General features: G+C 42.1%; 1 protein-coding gene across 3 annotated transcripts in view; it reads right to left on the bottom strand.

The window, feature by feature from the left end:
• Window positions 1-17,373, bottom strand: part of elmo1 (engulfment and cell motility 1 (ced-12 homolog, C. elegans)) — a 100,494-nt gene that overhangs the window by 5,241 nt on the left and 77,880 nt on the right. For all 3 annotated transcript variants that reach the window (XM_083926117.1, XM_083926116.1, XM_083926118.1), the window contains 2 exons: window positions 6,811-6,974; window positions 4,172-4,284 (listed from right to left, as the gene is read on the bottom strand). In XM_083926117.1, the coding sequence (XP_083782243.1) occupies window positions 4,172-4,284; window positions 6,811-6,974 (277 nt within the window). The remainder of the gene's footprint in view (window positions 1-4,171; window positions 4,285-6,810; window positions 6,975-17,373) is intronic.

Raw genomic sequence — 17,373 nt, 5'->3', positions numbered from 1 at the left:
TCATTATAATAATGATTCAACAACAATCCACACACTGAAGTCGAGATCACAGGATGAAGACATCCAGGGTTTCTTTCTCTGGCTCAGACGAGGCAAAGATGAAACCTTGACTGTGACTGGATGACATTTATTTTCTTTTGAAAAGTAAAACAGCATTCAAACATGTTCAAGGTCCACAGCAGATGCCCGCACAAGGCCGCAAATGCCTTCTCACACTACAGGAATGAAAAATTAAGACTTGTTACATGTTTTCATTTAAATAATAAAGGTTCTGTTTATAAGGTAGTGCAGTAAATAGAGCTTAAAACGTACACTGACATACAAAAGGTGAGGAGGAAACAATGTGGCCATTTTGAAGGCTGTACTCAGTTGGGTTGGTTTTGTATTCGACCATGGGCCAAATATTAGAAGGTAAAAAAAAACACTGGAAAAGCACTTAAGGGCCTAAAATGTTATGGTTCAAGTGCAGGACAGACTTATCACAAATTGATCTGGCTGTCTTACGAGAAAGGTAGCTACAGTATCAGACTTTTATATACGCTTCCTAAAATGAGAAGCAGTTTTGAGAAATCTTTTTGTGCCTTACTGGATCCTTCATGTTCATGACACAGTTTCACTCAACTCTCAACTCACAGAAAGCTCTTGAATATACAGTAGGTTTTATTATAATATATTATTGTGATCAGGTTTTGTTAAAGGCCGGGCAGAATTTGAGCAAGACATTAAATGCACATAATTCATAATTGCTGATGAAGTTATTTCTTTCTCTCTTTGCTGATGTGATGGGTAATCCTCTAGCAGCCTGTAACTACCAGCTGTGCCTGCAAAGCGCCGCTCCACCGCCAGCCTCTGCGGCCAGGCTGCTGTTTTTTTTTGTGGTTCCCCGCCAAAGTGGGCACCGAGCTGATCTGGCAGCAAGTGGGCTCAGACTGGGGAGGTCTGGCTGGCGTGCGTATGGGTGGCACAGTCCAAATCCTAATTGCCTAAAATAGACAGTTGGCCTTGCCAGGCTGGTGAGGAGCAGCAGCAGTCCACAGGGAGTGGATAGAGATGTGTGCTGTGGCTGTGAGGGGAGGGGCGTTTTGGGAGAGGAAGTGATCAAATGTTCAGCTTAACTGATAGTGACTGATTTGAGTCAGGCCGAATATCCAAGTTTACTTTTGCTTTAGTGCAGCATTTATACAAGGTACTCTCTCCTGAAGTTGCCGGTACGCTGCACTTAAAAGACTGTACAGGTAGTACTCTTTCTTTTCAACTTCAAATCACCATCAACCTTAGCTTTTAGAGAGAAGAATCCCCTTGTAATGGGCACAATGGCACTTTGGAAGGTAGAGAGAAGAGTAATATGCACTGAAGTCAACTTAATATTTGATGAGAAAGGGGAGGTTAAAAAAAAAAGACACATAACAGCAGGGTAAGAAGTATAACTACTGCAAATGTTGTTAGCATTATGATCTGCTTGGTTTTGATATATTTCATGTGCACGCCGAGTGAAAATCAAACGTGCTGCAGGGCTCATTTTATTCTGGTTCAGCAAGTTCTGCAAGAAAAAGTGTTCTTCATGTTGTAAATGCATGGATATACTGCAAGTAAGTACCAGCATGAAAACAAGGGAGAGATGAGAGTGAGGAGAATGGACGAAGAAAGGAGCAGATTACTGTAAGGTGGTATGCATTCACACAAAAATACAAGCAAACCACAAAAAATAGAGGATGTTGTGGAGAAATGTGCATGTCCTTGACTGCTTCAAGAGTCCTCAGAGGTACAGACAGCTACGGCGAGCTTTAGCAGGCAGGCAACTCTCCTCCAGTCAGTGTGCCGTGGCAGCAGATTAAAGCCTATGTAACCCTACAGGCTGGTGTGCTAAATTAAATCCAGTGAGGCTCATGAAATGCGTTATATACGACTGTGCGCGGGTGTACTGCTCCAGAATGGCTAATGCTTTTATTCCTGTGTTTAGTATGTATGCTGGTGTGTGCACATGTGCCCTTCATTCCTTTGACAAGGAATCTACAACCGTGATATACTAATACGAGACTTTTCACGGTATGTCGCTGCGTAAAAGCCAGACAAGCATAAATCAGCCGATCACACGCAGTGAAGATTCGATCCGGGTGACGCTTTCCACCTGAACATCTGTCCTGCAACGTCTTTTCGAATCCTATTTTTTCCTACAGTACTCACATTTCTTTTCAGTTTTCTTTAATTCAGCTTTGACAAGATTTGGATGACAGCTGCCAAGACAAATTGTGGTCAAATGCCAGAATGCATTGGTGTCATTAGGATAAACTGCACCTGGCTGGTTGTGCTCAATTTGATTTGACGTATTGGAAGCGCGGTTCCTGCGAGGAAGCTGATGACAGTAACGCAATAACACCAAACAACCTGGGCTTGTCACTGGGTTTATTTCATGCATGTGTATATGTAGAGAGAGAAGGGTGAAGGAAAGTGCAAGAAGGAGGACAGCAGAGTGAAGGGATCAGGTCTCAACTGGATTAAATCCTCTTTGACTGAGGAACACTATATTATACAGGCTAAATGCAGCTACTGCTACTCCTCTCTCTTCCCTGCCTCCTGTCTTTCTTGTTGCAGCGAGTGTGAAACGTGATATAAGGCCAAATTATTAGAATATGGTCCTATCTGAGCTTGGGCTTCCAGGTTTTTACTTTCTATCCTTCTCCCACACTCCTCCACTGTATCACTGGCCTCTTCTTTTTCCCAGGGTGTCAAATATCATCGTTTTGTCACAGCTCTTTGCGTTTGATACCGACGCACCAGGCATTCAACTGTGAACTCACCCGCTGCATAATTAGATGCTCAGAGCAAGTTCTCTGAATTAATAGCGACAAAGGCCGTGTAGGGAGGAGGTCGGGGTGTTGGACGGGTCAAACAAAATTTGGGGACTTTTACTCAGGAGACAGCCGTTCGTGTCCCGTGTGTCACTTTAGTTATGTTACAAACACACTCATTTTAACCTCACCCACGATCTTTACCTAAACGTGTTTCCCAATGTTTAACAGTGGAGCGTCACAGATGGAAGGGCAGGGCTACCCAGTACAATGACAAGTGACGCCAAAGGGTCCTGACAAAGCGGCTGTATTTGATGATGGGATGTGTCAACAGGTTGGGAATCACAGAGAAGTAGTAATACCATCATTACCTATACTAAATGATAATACTAACAATAATTTTAAAAAGATTGACAAGATCCTGAAGGACCTACAGTAAGAGCAACATAAAAATAAAATAGAAGGTGGGTGTAATAACCAAACATTTCAACTTAACCTTTTCAGTCAGTGTTGATTATAAACTAGTTAAGATGATACTTTATGAATTTTTTTTTTTTACTATTTATGATATGTATGTAATGTTGAAACTAAACTAAACTAAATCAAGCCAAAAGAGTGAGTCTGTAAATGCACAAGACAGACATTTGCTTGCAACATATGATACGCACATGAACATCCTAAAATATCCTGTGAAAATTGTAGCCTTCAACATCCACCATACTGCAAATAGCCTGACTTGTGTTTTATTTCTTGGCATAACATACACTGCTTTATCATTTTCACTACACCCTCATATTGTACTGCGGAGCCCAGGGTTACCACAGTCTGCTCTTTTGTCATTCTTTCATTTCTTTTCTCAAAGCCTTCTCTAGAATGTATTATTGAGCGTGTGTGAATGTGTGTTCACCCTGCTTTTGGCTTTGTATATATTTGTATATCTTTGCCTGTCGTATATCTGTGTGTGCAGGGGCAGAAGGAGGGAAAGACGGTGTGTCAGTGCCTCTCAAGACAAAGACATGTGTACTGAATTTCTGTACGTGTTTGAGTGTAAGAGGCGGTGTGTCGCTGTATGTCTCTGCCTCAGAGGCTGACGGAGCCAGAAAAAAATGTGTGTGAACTATCATGACAGCAGATCCCCAGCAACCCAGAGCTTCAAAGATCTCCTGTGATACATATGGGAATTTTCGTTAAAGCAGAGGGAATAAGGCAATGAGAGCAGAGAGGAGGGACGAAGAACAAACAGAGGCCGAGGAAGACTACAGAGGAAGGATTGCCCAGCACAGCAGAGGACGATGTAGATTTCCAATGCCTGTGTGGTTACGATCTGTGGATGGATACATGTTCATACATCTGTGAGAGCATGTGAGTGCTGTGGGTCTTACCTTGCCTCCTGCGACTGCTAATTTTCCTGAAGCAGGTTCCGTCACAAAGCCTGTTGAGCCTCTGCTGTTTGATCAGCTCCATGATCTCAGGCTGGATCTTTTCTCTCAGCTCCCTTTAGAGAAACAGAAAATGAACACATTGTTGGTTTGAGAGAAAGCTATCTTAATCTAGTTGGAAGTTAATTATTTTATGTGTCCCGGGTTTTCTGGCAGCATTCAATATGCATCTGACTGACAAAATCCTATGAGTTAGGACTGTCAGGAGGGAAGAGAGAAAGCTAAAACACACAGATATTCCTCCACACATGCATGCACATGTACACACACACAGAAATATGTCATACAGCATCCCAGAAGGCTGATCAGTGGGAATCTGTGCTGCTTCCGCTCTCGCTCTCATTTATTCATGCTTCCACATGTATGGGTTACATGTGAATGTGGAGCACACAGCACAAGAAAGCATGAATTATGGATGTTATCTGCCCGAGCAGTGCTGCCGCTCCCCATCTTTTATTTCTTGTCATTATACTTGAGTCTTTTATCTTCTAATTTGGCTAATTTACCTGTTCTAACTTAAGAAACAGGTGGACTTGCAAAATATGCATTTCTATGATTTTCTCTTACTTCCCCTTGCAGGTGTTCTTGATCAATTTTCTGTCTTTCTGTCTCTTCCTTCTCTCCTTCAGGCTCATCTGCTCTCATCTTCCATCATCTGTCATCCCGCTCACAGTCTCTGTCTGTGCGTTTGCCTCATCATCAGTGACACCGGTCATTACATTGATCTGTGGTCAGACCTTCCCCCTGGCATCTTTAAAAAGAAGCAGCTAGTGGGGTAGGTGTGGCTCATCGCAAGGAGGATGGATGATGATGGCTCGGCTTTACCGTCTCACGTGCTGTCCTTCTGACTGAGCGAGACTGTTCTTATCTGAGAGTTTCAGATGGTTCGACCGCACTGTCCTCTTAGGAAGCAGCTCCACTTTCAATTTAAGCGGATTCTTTCCGGCAAATGCAGAAAATCACAGACAATTGAATTTAAGGGCTGAGGTGTCATACTGCTAGACCTCTATCAAGGAAGCCCTCCGGTTGGTTTCAGGTGTTCAAATGATGAAAGAAGTGAGGCACAGAAACCAGCTTTGTAGGAATGTACAGTACCTACCACTGGACATCAGTAAAATATTTAAGCACGGGTGCAGAAGGGAATTAATAATGAATTACATTAAAACCACTTTTCATCCTTATTTTCTGGGGACTGCATTAAAATTAGGTTGTATATTAGTATTTTCATCCATTCAGCAGTGCAGAGATGACCTGCTGCATGAATTCTTTATGTGATGTCGATGATATACTTTGCTGTCTGCAACCTCCAGTAAATACAAAAACTTTACACATACATTGCAAAAAACGCACTCTATTAATTCTAGCTGAAATACCTGAGAGAGTCAACGTGACATAAAATAAAAAGACGCTCGACAGGAGACACAGCTTTGAACTACAGTCCCAATAGTTCCTCTTCACCTTCTTTTGATGTATAAAGTCATTCTCTACAATAATTAATAGCAGAAAACTGTCAGCATTTATAGCAGGCAATGCAGAGCTCCTTTAAATCTGCAGCCTGACATGCTCTGCTCATTATGTTTACAAGTCATGACTGTGCTGTATTGATTAGAGGAAAATTCCACCCTCTGGTAGTCTCACGCTGCTGAAGAAAGGCTCACCAGCCTGTGATGTTCAATGCGTTCCAACAGTCATTTTGTGATAAAATGTTAAAATGTGCTTTTTCATTTCAGCATCTATATCGTCCTGAGTGTGAACTTGTGGCATCCTGCTATACTCTTCTTCGTACAGAGAATTCAGACAGAAGGTGTTTCAAAAGTGTTGATTCTAAACATGAATAAGATAACTGCATCATTTCAGGGCCCATTTTTACGCAACTCGCTTTGTCTTTGTTCTCCAGTAGGATTAATTGGCTGCTAAAGTTTGGTCTCTACCCTTCCAATATCGATTCAATAATCCCTTGGCTCAGCATTGATTACTGTTCAGAGGGACAAGTTCTCTCTGTGAAGCGATTTTCCAATAGTTCTAGCTACTCCATTAAATACAGGCAGGACAAAACAATGCTCTCCATTACAGGCCCTGCATCCATGATCAGTCAATGAATGATATATTACAGACTTGCTCTCCATGCTTTGTGAGCTGGAGGGTCATTAATGGGGTATTCACAGGGAATGCCATTTGCAGACAATTTGAATTAATGCATATTTTCAATCATGAAATCAGAGCGCAGCTGCAACCTGCTGTAGCTGCCAGTAACTGGCATTTGGTTGACAAATTGAAAGGAGAGAAAAAAAAAGCAATTATAAGCCTATTAATGACCACAGCTCCTTTTTTTGTAGATGCAAATGATGTCCTCACTGGAGTATTAAGACCTGATTAGGTTACTTTTCCCTGTATTCAAAATGGATCAAACAAAGCTACCTACAGTGTGCATGAATAAAATGTTAGTTGATATTATTTGATAAGTTCAGCATTTGGTTGCAATCTTCACATCCCAACAAGCTTTTGAAAGACACTTCAGACAACCAATATAACCCTCTGACAAAGGTGTCAGCGTCATACTGGTCATTGACTGCTTGACTTACAGGATGGGGCGGGACTGGAAGTCTTCCTGATTCATCCTTTCGGACTGGCGTATTTTCAGGATCTCTGTGTAGCTCAGGTTCTGCAAGCGACTCTTGAACTGGTCCAGGGAATTAGGCTTGAGAGTCAAAGCTCGCATGATCTGCTCCCTCACCACCTGCATTACCTGCAGAGGAGAAGATGCGAGGAGGGCGAGGTGAGATCATCAGGAGTCATACAGAGAGACAGAGAGAGAGAGAGAGAGAGAGAGAGAGAGAGAGAGAGAGATTCAGTACAGTAAGGAAGTCAAAACTAACCCCTCCCTATTTTTTGGGCTCAAGGGAGCATATAAACTTCCCTTCTGTTCCCGACAGGATTAATGTTTTTTTTTTGTTGTTTTTTTTTCAGAACTGGAGCCTATAATCCAGTCTGGTGCACTGAGCCTTAAGAGGAAAAGAGCAAAGCAGAATAATTCCACTGTGGCTAGTCAACTGTTAGAACCAGTATCATGCATCAGTGAAATGCATGACAGAACTTGCCTATGAAGCCCCAGCTGGCTAATACCATTAGTCTGGCTGTGGCTGCAGAAGCATGACACGAGTGGTGTTCCAAGTCATCAATCCCACTGGAGGGGTCTTTGTGATCAACGGAAGTAACAGTACAATAGGAGAGCACTTCACAACAACACATAAAACACTTCACGCATGTCTAGATCAATTAGCCTGCTGTGTATGCGTTAATGTCAGGAGATAATTAAAGTCTACACACGGTACTCTGTGTGAAAATCAAATCCTCAATAGTCGTGAGCAAACAATATCAATCCTATCAACTAATAGACCACAGACTGAAAGACACAGAACCGATAGAAAAAAGGAACAGTCAGTGGTCAGTCAGTGAAAACTAACACGCTTTCATTAAAGGTCCCACATTCTAAAAATTTAGATACCATGCCTTTTTTTTATTACAAAGCAGGTCGAGGTGCTATTTAAATACTGTGAAAGTCGCTCAATCCACAGAGAAATGCAAACGGCCTGTATTCAGAAACTGTGCCTTTAAACGAGCCGTCGGGACTTCTGTACGGTTGTGATGTAGCAACTACACTATATATAGGTAGAATGTGCTCCTGCAGTGCCGTTACAGTAATATCCCGGCTGCAATGATGCAGAGAGTGCTGATGTGTAAGACCTAGAAACACTGACCAATAAGAGCAGACCAGGCTTTTTCAGGAGGGGGGCTTAATGAGACAGGAGGGATTGTTTAAGACAAAGAGTGAATACAGGTATTTTCAGACAGACAGTATGAAAATATGTTCTTTGAACATTAAAGCATGTAAATATGTTCTAATAGAAACCCAAAATACCAGTTATGAACCTGAAAATGAGCACAATGTGGTTCCTTGTATGGGTCCTTTTTTTTTTGCTCAAACAAAACCAAGGGCCTGAACTCATTAAGATGTGAAATGGAAATAAACCCAAGTTTGAGCTACTTTATGACACAGATTTTCACACAGTTAATAAAGCATTTATTCTCATCAAAGTATAACATCTCCTCATCCTTCCGCAAACACTCTGGAGCCTCCGGAAAATTAGTCCTAAGCTGAAATCTTCAGTGACAGCTGCTTCAATTTAGCTTTGCACTCTGACAATCTGAATTGAAGTCTGCATAATTAGAATTTGAACACTAATATAACTCAAAGATAGACTCTTTGTACGTGAAGGTAATCAGCCCACACACAGGGGACTTGACTGGGAGCAAACATAATTCCTACTGTGCTGAAAGTGTTCAAACACATGAGAAAATTACCTGCTACAGCGGTTTTCCCTCAAAACTGCAAGCAGCTTAAAGACCTTGGCTAGATGTGAGCCTATACATCTTGCTGAGGCACTATATGTGATATTTGGCTATAAACATAATTCTATCTAAACTTGAGTTAATAACATTTCTGTAGTCTGGTTGAGCAGAGCTGTACCAGTTGCTGCCGACAATGTGATGGTAGACGTGACAAGCAGCCTTGATTATGGATCAGCCTTGTTAGCTCCGCTCTGGCAGATGCTGATTCACTGGATCAGATCATACTGGGCTGACAGAACTGTCTTCCCTTCTGTGCTTTGATTTTACTCTGTTGTATTTTTCTTTTCTCTGCATGCCTTGTTGATCAAATGCTTGAGGACACTATTACAATAAAAGACTATAAGAGTTTCAGATGAGGACGAGTTTTGTTTTTATGGATGCACTCAGAAGAAGATGTTCTTTTTTGGACTTTCCTTCCTGATGTGTTCTCCTTTTCTGTACAATTCTGTTTCATCTGGGCTCCCCAACCTTAAATCTTTAACAACTATGCCAAAATCCAGCGAGCCAAGATCTCAAACATAGTCTTATGTAATATTGTTCTCCCTGTTTGCGTTCAATGCAAGGCGATTACTCATCAACTTGCTAACCTCTGAGCTCTCAACAGTCAGACTAAGCCAGGGGTGAGTGCATTATAAATAGATGATTTGAACTGCCAAAAAGGAAATATGAAAAGCATAAACCTCCACCCTGCCGGCACCGAAAACCCAAGACGACAAAGGCATTTTAGGATAATCCTCTTGAATCAGCATTGCTTTGGCTGTGTCAAAAATGAATTAGGAAGTGGATTGGGCTCAAAGTCCCCATTTGAGACGCTGAATAGTAAGAGCACCACAAAGAAGACTTAGCCCATTTATAATTCTATATCTGATAAACCCTGAAGGTAACGCGCAGCCTCAGCAAGGAAAAAAAGGTCATTTTCTCACTGATTACATAATTTAATCCAGGGATTATTTTTTGGAATGCAAATATGTTCAGAGGCGGTAATCACAGTGTATTTCTAACAAATGGGCAACAAATTGACCTTGGAAAAAAAGCAACACACACACACACACCTGGGTCAAATGAAGAGTTATTAGAAAAGCAAGAATGTGGCTTTGGCACCATCTGAGCTCTGACATGAGTTTAGAGACCAGATATGGCAAACCATTCAGATCCTCAGTTGATTCCTCTGAAATCACTTGCAGAGTCTATATTTTAACCCTTCGTGACACATGCTACCTGCAAAGCTAAGACACAGAGACGCATCTGTGCACAAAAGGTCTTCTCTTGGGGGATCCAGATCTAACTGGCATTAAGGTTGATGCAGAACTTCAGTGACTCAGCACAAGTTCATGTTTCTAATCCCCTTTGACAGAGGCAGACTAAAGATCATGATCTTGGTTGTTTAAAAAGAAGCTCTGCTCTTGGTACTGCGTGCAGAATATTAACCGCATGCAATAATTCTTTGGAAATCATTATGTAATAGTCACAGAAAACCCACTAGAGGGTGAGGGTAAACTCTCCCTTCCCATCAGTCAAGACTTGTTCTAGGTGACTGCGAGAGTCAGAGCTGAGATGTAGTCTTGTGGTAGTCAGTTATACAAAGCATGATTTTGATTTTTTTTTTTTAAATATGTCTGTTCGTCCTTATACCTACATCGGTCATACATCCACAGAGACAGCTGCCCATTCCTCCCACAGTGTCATCTCCACGGAAGCCTGTTTTCCCCCTGTTACACGTATGCCATATTGTCATGGGGAGAAACAGGTGTCTAGCTAACAGAAGATTTACAACCCCTAGGACCGGCCTTTAACCCCCTCCCCCCTCCTCCTCTGCCTCCTGTTTGAGGTGAAAAATGAACAGACAAATGGATGAAGCAACAGCTTGCAATCATGCTACAAGAGATTCATCACTCCTGTCCACTACTTTAACCCACAAATCACGGAGTTGCCGCACGCACACGCACACACACACACACACACACACGCGCGCACGCGCACGCGCACACGCACACGCACACGCACACGCACATTAATGTATTTTCCCCATTAAGATTCCTTATTGGTCTCTGTGTGTCTAAAAAGAACATTTCCCTTAAGAAGGTATTTATAAATAATAAAAAAGATACGTTTTTACACCGACTGTGCTTTGACCCAAATTATCTACTGAAATATTAAACAAAACGTCAAATTTTTTTTTGTATTCTAGAAACTTTTGAATGCAGATCCTGTGTCACCTGCAGCTTGCTTTCCAACCCTGGTGTTTCAGCAGAGCCGTCCCAGGGGAATGCTCATTAATATGACTTGTTTGCAGTCATGTCTCCAGCAGGAAAACAATTCTGTTGGCCCATGTGGCTGCACTCATGCTAATTAACACCCCGAATATTCATCAAATTTAATACGAACACATGGTCCTTTCACAACAGGGTGGAGGGCCATTATGAATATTTTATGTTCATCCTTCTTTTTCATCTGCTGATTTCTCAAAGAGCACCTTGTCAGAGGTGAGATGACGTCAGCACTGGAACAAACTTTGCAGGCTGAGCTCATACCCTTAGGGATACATTTAGGCTCAGTCTTAGCTGCACTCAGGATGATCTTAGCATTGTTGATTGTCTGAGCTTTTGGTCCGAGATTTACCTCTTTTATCTTGTCCACCTGTATTTCTGTCTTTCTCTACATTCCCTCTCACACTCCCTTATCTCTCCAAGACAACAGGCCATCAGTCTTTCTTGTAGCTCTTTGGAATGGAAGTGAGACAGCAGTGCAAGTGTCAGCAAAAGTAATTACACACTGTTCCTTGAGGCACAGGTAATGAAGAGCTGACCACACAGACTTGTCTACCACACTCTCCTATATTCGGTCTTGCCTCGACCAGGACAGTTGGGCAGTTCCTCTTTCCTGGAGTCACCCCGCCATCCATCATTGACAACGCACCAGCCGTAACAAATTACCGTCCCCCCTCTCTGACCAATCGACTGTCGCTGCTGCTCCATTTACCTAAGAGGATGCTAATGACATAATTTACCAGCTGTCAGTCAAATGCTCAACCACCACTCAAGCCTGGATGGTGGAATAGGGAGATTGTGCTGGGAGAGAGACTTCGGTGGGCAATTAAGGCGATAACCACAGAATAATGACTCTGCTGATAGTCCCTGAAAGCAGCCAAAAACTCCATCTCACATGGGTATGATGGGACCGATGAGGTGTGTTTCTGCATTTAAGGCCTTGAAGTAGACAAAACATGAATGCACATGCACATACAAAAGGAATCATTCACACACATGCAGGAGCTTTTCTCACATTTTCTCTTCTTTTTTTATCCTTTTAATAAGCATCAGAAAAGGAGAATACATGGAATAAATGTCCCTGTTATTGAAATGGTAATTACATTCTCCCTCCCTGCCACCATGTTCAATTCATAATTATCTCCTTCAAAGTTTACCACGGCGTCATTAAAAATAAAACAATGCCACGGAGATGAATATGAAAGGACGCCTGTCTCTTACAGCTGGGCTGCTCTGCTGTGCATAGAGAGGATGCTGCTATGGAGTTGTTTTATATTAAGAAGCTGATAAAAATGCATTGAAAAAAGTGTTTTGGAGGTTGTCAGGACTGAAAATATGACAAAGCTGTGGTTGAAGAATTATGACTATTACCAAACTTATGGCAAAGCTGCTGTTGTCACTGTTAAATCATTATATGTTCTAATACATCAAACAATTGGACTGTGTAGACTACACCGTATTAAATAAACAGAGCAACAGATATTGTTTACTTCTTGTTTCTGTTTTTATGAAATGATACTGAGACTTATCTATGCAAGCAATGCCAACTGTGCCTTTTTCTTGCTCTCTGTAACCTGCACGGTCTGTGCGAGAAGACATTTTTGGAAGCACCACAAAACACAGATCTCGGTCTGACAGGCGTGAGACAGCACAAACAATACGGCTTCGCTTTGGTAACAACACAGTGTAGTGATTTAAAGGTACGTAACCAAAAAGCTTGTTGAAACAACAGTCCATGTTACAGAGACATTGTATAGATGACATTAAGGTGACGGCACGGGACAACCTTCATCCCCATTGAGATACTACCATCAGCCAGGATGGGGAATGGATAAAATGAATATGGGTCACATAACAGGCAGCATGGGCAGTTGTAAATCAACAACTGTTGGCTGTCGACCAGTATTTCTTTGGAATCTTTGAAACATAATAGGATTGGGAGATTGGACGAATATATCAGTGATGGCTGAGTATGTCGCTGGCTGAATTTTTTGGGCAATAGTTATCTTTTTATTTTGCTAATCTAATGGTCTGCCTCAGAAAAACAAGCGACTACCCCACAGAGACAGACAGCTGCTCAGCAGGAGGCAGGGAGACAACATGGAAAACGTGGTGTTTAGAGCCAGCATATTTTCACATCTTACTCTGGGAATTAAGTATTATTTCACTCAAACCAGAATTGATGATTTTTGGAACAGTAGAAAGACAAGTAAAAACAGTTTTGGTGAGGTTTTTTTTTTTTATAGTTTGAATGAAGTGTGTTTTACGTTGAGTCAATGTGGCAATTACGATTTGGTGAATGAGAGAAACATGAATTCAGAAGGTTACGGTTGAATTTCTTTGTTTAACACGGAAGAATATATATCCTTTGACAATTTGTGAGATTATTTCTTTACTGCCTGTGAATGTCCTCATTTGTCCAGGTCATCGTTATCCCCAAAGAAATTTCAGTCAAAAGCAACTGGACTTGGTTATTTGTCTAGGAAGACGTTTCACCTCTCAACCAAGAGGCTTCATCAGTTCATGCACGGGTCCCAGTGACATCATCGGCCTTGTGAGAGGTTAAATACCTGGATCTCCACACCAGTTAGTTGGACCAGTCCCAGCCTGGTCAGATGTGTAAATGAACTGATGAAGCCTCTTGGTTGAGAGGTGAAACGTCTTCCTAGACAAATAACCAAGTCCAGTTGCTTTTGATGGAAATTGCTTTGGGGATATTTTGTTACTATTTTACAAACATAGCAAACACATCTCTCAGCTGACTGCTTTTTATTTTGTTTGATATATTTTAACACATCACCCAACCCTAATACATAATGATGCTGAAATCATTAGTCGATTAACTGATCGATATGCAAAATTTGCTGGTTAGCTTCTAAAATTTTAAATATGTATTAAGGTTTTAGACAGCTGTATGAAAAAGATAACCATTTTGAAACCTCACTGTGGGCACTGGGAAAAAAGTACTGTGCATTTTTCATTAGTGTATGGCCTTTTGATTTATGGATGATAGAAATTTGTAAGTAATGGCCTTTCGCAGCATAATCCAAAACTTTTACGCGGCTTGATATAATGTATGAAATGCCAAACAAACGACAGGCAGAGTGGGTGAAGAACAAGAGGTGAATGCTGCAGACAGATTCCCAGATTATATTTAGTATGTTCAGCTTTTCTTGTTAGTCTCTCCTGACAATCCCCGTCATGCCTCCAAGTTTAGTCTGCTGAGAGCAGCTAAGTGAAAAGGCACTACTTTCATCCATTAAAATTTCAATTATGTATCCACCCCCCACGGCTGGAATGTAAGGAGTCACTGCGCACTGAAAAGCAGCTCTTTTAGTGAATGCCTAAGGGTCCAGTTTAACGGCATTACGGCACCACAGGGAACAGCACATACTGTATTGTCGGTAAGACAGATATACACTTTCACTGTACAAATACTAATTCATTCTTTCTCCCCATGCATTGTACACACACACACACACACACACACACACACACACACACACACACACACACACACACACACACACACACACACACACACACACACACACACACACACACACACACACACACACACACACACACACACACACACACACACACACACACACACACACACACACACACACACACACACACACACACACACACACACACACACACACACACACACACACACACACACACACACACACACACACACACACACACACACACCTTCCACATGAGTGATGCTGGGTTGATGCCGGCTGTTGCTGCTACTGTTGTTGCCATATTTAGAGTGCTAGCACTGCACGCCCAGACAAACTGTCAGAGGAGCTCTTTTTCAACAAGCGGCTCCATGTGAGGTGCAGCACGGCCCATATGGATGACTGGAGAGAAAAGTCGCCAGGGAAATCGCCACTTACTGTGAGTCAAGAAATTCTGATGAAAGCCAAGTGCTGACCTTGGCTTATGCGCAGTATTGCATTAATGAGTTTTTTATTATGACATGGCTGTTGCAGGAAGTATGAACATTCTGCATTAATTGTCCCGGAGGGATGAGTAAATTGGTTGTGATTAAACATCCATTCAAGGACATCAAAACAGGTATTATTTCATTAAATCTCGTATATTAACTCCCATTAGGGACGATCCCTATCAAGGAGTCTACCCATTAGACATTATTGCTGAGCAGAAATTGTATCTGAAAAATCTGTTTTAATACCCTTTTGTATCCGTCTAAAAACTGTAGTGAGTCAAGATCTCCATGAATAATGCCAAGTAGTACCAATTTAGGCCAATTTTAGGGCTTTCACACCACAAATTTGGCACTGTAAAGAGCAAGGAAAGTTTTGGTTACGGAGAGAGGCCATAGCAGTGGACACAACAGAGATTTTCCACCAGGTTTTGCGGCAAACTAGCTGATTTCCACACGTTATGGGACTCAGAGATTGACGTGACGTGAGGTGGACTATAGAGAAACACCTCGACCCCAGACAGAAAGCTACTGAGGAGCATGTATCATCACCCTCACAATGACAGATGAAGGGCTCCAGATTTAATCCAGATTCAAGCAGTGATGCATCAAAACTGAATTACCAAGTGATACTCATTATGAGGCCTACAGCAGTCGTATTACAGCACGTATCTGGCTTTTGAGGAGACTTTTCATTGTCAGCAAGGAATCTAAAGTATACTGTGTGGACTGCTGTGCGCAAAAATGATTAGACACACACACAGCTGTACCACATAAATGCACACTCACTTATCAATAAACAAGCAGACGTGAATAAATGAATAGATAGATGAATAACTAAATCACAACACAAGAAAACTGGAGTTTACTTGTCCCCTGCTGATTCCCAGTGAGCTGCTGTGAAGATGAGACAACAGTATCATTATCTTGACACGCAACAAAAGACAACGTTAGCTCTGCATCTCTGCTCATGCCACTCTGATGGTTTGATGCTAATGGCTGCCGATCTCTCTGGTCTGATTAGTGAGATTAGCCTCTGCGTTCTGAGTGTGAGGGAGCCAATTTTGCCTGAGATCAGAGATCCCCCCTCAGGCACATGCACAACTTACACACTCATGAAAAATGAATGCATAAAAACAGAAACAAGTCCCCGCGTAGAGACAAAGCTCAGCATTCACACTCTGCTCTTGCTACACACTCAAACAAAAACTCATAACAACACACACCCCTACAAGGACTCAAACACAAACACACAAATTTGTTGCAAACACACATTCACGCACTGTCTGGGTGCGCATACCCACGTGCAAAAAAAATAACGCAAACCTTGTTAAGGGAGTGGGAGGTGAGGCAGCCAGGCAAAAGATATAAATAGCCTGTCTGAATTCAACAATAAGGTGGAGAGGGGGGGGGGGGGGGGGGGGGTGAGAGACAAGAATGAGGAGGAGAAAAGGGGGGAGAGAGATCACAGGAGGGAGAGAAAGAGGTATACGGGATTGAGGGAAAAAAAGATTCACTATAGAAGTAAATAAAACCAGTATGGAATAAGAAAACAGCAGGTCTCATTGCAGAAGAGGAGAGGAGGAGAGGAGGGGATTGGGGGAGGGGCTGGTTTACTGTGTCTTGACACGAGTCATAGATGTACCGCATGCAAAGCACGACAGCAGCAGTCTTGGCATATGGCATATTACACCAACTGTCCCAAGCAGCTTCTTGGAATCCCAAACATGGCATCTACCCAAAACCTTTGGCACCTGCATTCCTATTATCATTGTCACATCACCACTGGACACATCAGCACATGATTCATTAATCATCTATGCGTGCATGTTAACCTTCTGGCAAAGTAGAGGAACTGTTCCGCTGTTAAAGAGGAGAAACAGAATTCATTGCATCGATTTGCATCAAGTGTCCTTAATTGATTTGCGGGCTTAAATAAAGCAAAAATAGCATCTATAGGCAAAGTCATATTCAAAGACAAAGTGAGGTGTGGTGGTTGATGAGGGGGTCGGTCTGCTGCTGCTGAGGCTTTTCAGGATTGCCATGTGAATAATCCCACATGGGACAAGTCAGTCTTCAACATGGATGAACAAAGCAGATTATCTCCTCTCCTGTGTATCACCTCAGGCCACAGCAGAAACATTTTCTTTGCTTCACATCTTTGCTTGGTGCTCGTCCGTAGTGGCATACTGTAAAGAATGGCTGCCCAGGTTCAAGGTCTCTTGCACAAGGGCACTGTTACAGGACACTGGTACAATGGGTTTTCATAGTGATTGATCTCAGTTAGATGTTTAGGGAACAGTATCATTAACAGGGATGCGACTTAGTTTATTTTTTACTGTTGATTAAAGGAATAGTTCGGAAAATACCCTGCTGAGAAATAGTCCAATACCTCAGTAAAGCCAAATTTTTTTGTTTTTGTACAGATAAAACAAATGAGATACAACATGTTAATGGGTGAGCTTTAGAGGTGCTGGGATGTGGATTCTTTCACCTTTGGACAGAGC

The sequence above is a fragment of the Echiichthys vipera genome (assembly GCF_963691815.1).
Source record: "Echiichthys vipera genome assembly, chromosome: 13".
Lineage (NCBI taxonomy): Eukaryota > Metazoa > Chordata > Actinopteri > Perciformes > Trachinidae > Echiichthys > Echiichthys vipera.
Note: the sequence above shows the minus strand (reverse complement) of the source record. Positions and strands in the feature narration are given on the sequence as shown.